General features: G+C 40.6%; 1 protein-coding gene across 3 annotated transcripts in view; it reads right to left on the bottom strand.

Annotated features, from left to right (window-relative positions):
* Positions 1-1,336: 1,336 nt before the first annotated feature.
* Positions 1,337-4,385, bottom strand: part of hdac10 (histone deacetylase 10) — a 28,591-nt gene continuing 25,542 nt past the window's right edge. For all 3 annotated transcript variants that reach the window (XM_084061014.1, XM_084061013.1, XM_084061015.1), the window contains exons 16-20: positions 4,286-4,374; positions 3,845-3,901; positions 3,647-3,728; positions 2,682-2,870; positions 1,337-1,880 (exon numbers count right to left, since the gene is read on the bottom strand). In XM_084061014.1, the coding sequence (XP_083917140.1) occupies positions 1,674-1,880; positions 2,682-2,870; positions 3,647-3,728; positions 3,845-3,901; positions 4,286-4,374 (624 nt within the window). In that variant the 3' untranslated portion in view covers positions 1,337-1,673. The remainder of the gene's footprint in view (positions 1,881-2,681; positions 2,871-3,646; positions 3,729-3,844; positions 3,902-4,285; positions 4,375-4,385) is intronic.

Genomic DNA, 4,385 nt, shown 5'->3' with positions numbered 1-4,385 from the left:
TGGAGCACTACTAGGGCTGAATGACTCACATTCATCAGCTCTGATTCATTCACCCCACAGCGCCAGTCCATGGCTGGATGAGGGATAGGATAGATATCAGGGCCAGTGGTGGCAAAAGGTGCTACATTTCTTGACTTAAGTAAAAGTATCAATACTGCACTGCAGAAATAAATACTCTGTTTGTAAGTAAAAGTCTGGTATTCAGAATTTACTTGGGTAAAAGTACAAAAGTATTGGCATAAAAATGTACTTAAAGTACCAAAAGTATAAAGTAGTCATTATGCAGAATGTCCCATTTCACAAGTTTTCAAAAGTATAAGCATCTTTTGAAAATAGCAGATCTACAAGCTCACAACGCGTTGCTTGTAGATCTGCTATTTTAAAATGGCCAAAATGTATACGGGCTATAGTGGTTAATGTACATTTTGTAATAATAATCTAAATCTAAAAATTAACTGGAAACGAAAGTTTTAAAATAATTGTAGTGCTCTGAGATGTAGTGGAGTAGAAGTAAAAGTATTGAAAATTAGAAATACTCCAGTAAAATAAAAGTTCCTCAAACCTGTACTTAAGTACCGTAAATGTAATTAGTTACTTTACACCACTGCAATAGGGAATGGATATTATGCACATTTTTGAGAATACTATAATAACTTTTAATAGCTTACTACTATAAAGTCATCGTAATATATCTTGACTTGCATTCATGCAGGCTTCTTTAGGTTTTTTCAAAACTTTTTTTCCTCTCTCTCAGAGGATGTTTTACCTTATTTCAGCATCCACCTGATTCACATTAAAGGTTTCAGGTTAGGGTCAGAACTACTGTTATCTCCTGTTAGCCCGTTAACCAGAAGAGTGGGCACCAAAACATTAGTGGCCACTAGGGAAATCTGGGCACCGGAGAAGAGTGGGCACCAACTTTGCCCAGTAGCAGGTCCACATAAGCCTCTTAAACCACAATTGTCAAATAGCAAAAATAGCCAATTTACAAGCTCACATGTTGCGTTCTGCTGTTCACCAAATGTTTGCTAAATGTTGGTGTATTTTTGCCAAATGTTCCTCTATTTTTGCCTATTATGACATGCCCAAAATAGGGACGGTAGGGTTCATGTGGTTAACACCTGGTTTTAGGTGCTTTGCACAAGGGCACTTTAATAATAAATGAGTGTCTTTCATTCACTTTCCCAAATCTGTTTTCCAGATGACTTGAACCGGCAACCTTTGTGATACAGAAGACAATAACTACTGTATATTCATAGTATATTACCCATGCTAAACTGAAAATACCATAACATCATGTTTGATAAAATGCACCCAGTGTACTATGTAATTTGCTGAAATGTAGAATTGGACCCATTTTAATTTCATTTTCATAGGCAGAAAATTACAAAACTCTATAAAAAAAGAGGATCATATCAAAACACACAAACCGTTTTTGTTGGGTCTTTTTAGATTGTTTTTTTTTTGTCCTAACAATCAGGACAAGGAAATGCTTCACTTGCGCTCATCAAATGCCCATGCTTCTCTGGCACTCAGCTGTCAGAGAACAAAAATCACATTCAAACCGAATGAATCACTGTGTGTCCCTTTTCGAGCAACAAATTTTGATGTCGAGTTTGTTTTTACACAATGTCACTGCTGTTGAATTACACCATTAGGAGTTCGAAAAAATGCTAACGACGTTCATCTGACGTTGATTTGGTTCTCATGTCTCCTCCATCTGTGGTCTGCAGCAGTTTCCAGTCCTGCTGCATTCCTTGCCTGAGTCTCTCCACGGACACCACGTCCTCTGGCAGACGGGCTCCCAGGGGCCCAAGGGAAGGCGCAGGGTTCCCCTGGAGAGAAGAGGCTGTGGAGTTTACCAACACCTTCTCAGACTCCTGGAATGAAGAATACACAGACAAAACAATACACTGGATTAGACCGCAGGGCCATCTGATACGTCTGAAACTTTAAACCCAATTCTACTCCGTAAAGCCTGAACTTGAGGTGTACTGTGTTACACGGCCATTGTTGGACCATGTAAAAGCCAGGCCAGGGAAAGTATGTTGTGGTGAACTGAGGCGAGAGGAAGGCTTCTATTTCTATTGTGAAAACAAAGACACTGGTGTGGTTCTTTGTAAAGACTTTCCTTTCATTAGATACTAGGTTCATACCATAGGTTCATACTGGCAAGATTATCTAGGACTGATTATCTATGACCTAATAAAGATGGAAAAGTTGTTCTTGAATATTTTAGTTTGATTTAGTTTAGATCCTGTAATTGGCAAAGAAATACCACGAGAACAGTCATTTTATGAACAACAGACTGGACTTAAACTAGATTTTAATTACAACTTTTTGGCAATTTTGACATGTTTTTCTTTCACCCGAATCCGAGTCTTGGGATCACGCCATCGAGAAAGGATGTGTTGGGAAGGGATTTCTCATCACAACAGAACGACAAAATGGGAAAAAAAAATAAAAATAAAAACAAATTGAACATCTTTGAAAATCTTTGCCTTTATTGACACGCCCCAAAATAGGGACACCAGGGTTAATACAGTATAACCACCTCCTAACCAATAATCCACCGAGTAGAGGCCTTTGGTAGGACAAATTAAAAGCTCTGTCCTCACATTTTGTATTTGACAGACATTATTATTGATCATTGCTATTGCATGGTGTCACGCCAGGCTCACCTGCATGAGTACCAGCGTGTGCCCATGTGCCAGGCTCTGCAGCAGGCCAGTGAGTTGGAGCCATGCATGGTGGACCACACCGCTGTGTGGCATCAATGCCAACAGGACCAGGCTAGGGTTGTACTCATAGGCCAGAGGCAGGAGGATGCTTAGCACAGCCTGCATGAACCCTGCCACGTCACTGCAGCCCTGTGGAAGAGCCACACACACACACACACACACACACACACACACACACACACACACACACACACACACACACACACACACACACACACACACACACACACACACACACACACACACACACACACACACACACACACACTTATTGTATGGTTATTATCATTATGTAAATGCATGTTATAGCCACACTGATATGGCTATTTCCTCTTTTGAGGCTTTTCCTATGAAAAACCAATCTGGGAATTCACCGGTTAAAATAAAATAGAATGGAAAAAAATTAAGGGTTAGGGAGATTTTCATGCAAATCAAAAGTCTTGATAGGTTAACACATTGACTGCCAGAGTTTATTCATAATTTACCCCCTTGACTGCCAGCAATTTGCGTGTTTTTTTGTTTTGTTATTTTGTTATTTGAATGCATTTAAGTTTCTCAGGCCATGGTTTTGAACACATATGAGGATCGACCACCAGAGAGCAGCAAAATGACACCCTCGATGACTTGCTTCCGGGTGAATCGGAAGTGACTCGGAAGCGAAAATGATCTCGGAATGTAAATAAGACAGCGTGATCGTCTATTAACTAAATTAAACATTAGGACGCAGATCTGCATCCTAATTACTCTGGCAGCCCACGGTTGGATCTATTAGGACGCAGATCTGCGTCCATGGCAGCGGATGTGTTAATAAAATTATAGTTTTACTTTATTCCATGAACACACACACACACACACACACACACACACACACACACACACACACACTTTCTTTATCTTCACTGTACCTTCTTCAGACACACCGGAATGTGATATTTGGATTTGGGAACCTCTGACTCCTTAGCACTGATCTGCACCAGTATGGCTTTCCTGCAGCAGAAACATTTGATGTTAATGTCACTGCTGTGGAATCACTGGGTTTATTCTATTATTACTGTATAATGTTCACTGAGGAGGATCCAGTCACATACTAATCCAATACTCACCCATCATGTGTTAAAATATCTGGGACCACTCCATCTCCAACACACACCAACAAAACCCTGTGTTAGAGCAAGCATTCAATTACCCCCATCACATGCATTCAGAGCAGTAGTAAGTACGATACAGTAGATATTATTATAACTTTCACACTTTTTTAAGTATAAAAGATTGTGTGAAAAGTATGGCCTGTTGGCAGGGTGCTCAAGACATTTGGTGCCGATTGGTTGAGTGGATTGCGAGATTAGCCGGTCAGTCTGAGACACAGACAGACAGACAGACAGACCCTCTTCTAGCCAGCTTGACTCCTAGTAGAAGGCACGCGGATCTGCTACTTTTGATGCTTTTGTGTGAAGCTGTAGTATGATCAAGTGTAGGGTATTAATTTCCGAAAAAACACAAAAAGTTGGAGCATGGAGATGTTATGAGGTCATGTACAGTAGTACCGGTTGGTGAGTGAAGTCGTCACAGCATGCTGAACAGCACACCTCATGGCCGTGGAGACGTTGCCAACCAGCGCCAGGCCGTTACGGATCTGACAGTAAA

Source organism: Gymnoscopelus microlampas (genome assembly GCF_963454915.1).
Source record: "Gymnoscopelus microlampas genome assembly, chromosome: 6".
NCBI classification, from domain to species: Eukaryota; Metazoa; Chordata; class Actinopteri; order Myctophiformes; family Myctophidae; genus Gymnoscopelus; species Gymnoscopelus microlampas.
The sequence above is the reverse complement of the archived record's forward strand: the minus strand, read 5'-3'. Positions and strand labels throughout refer to the sequence as shown.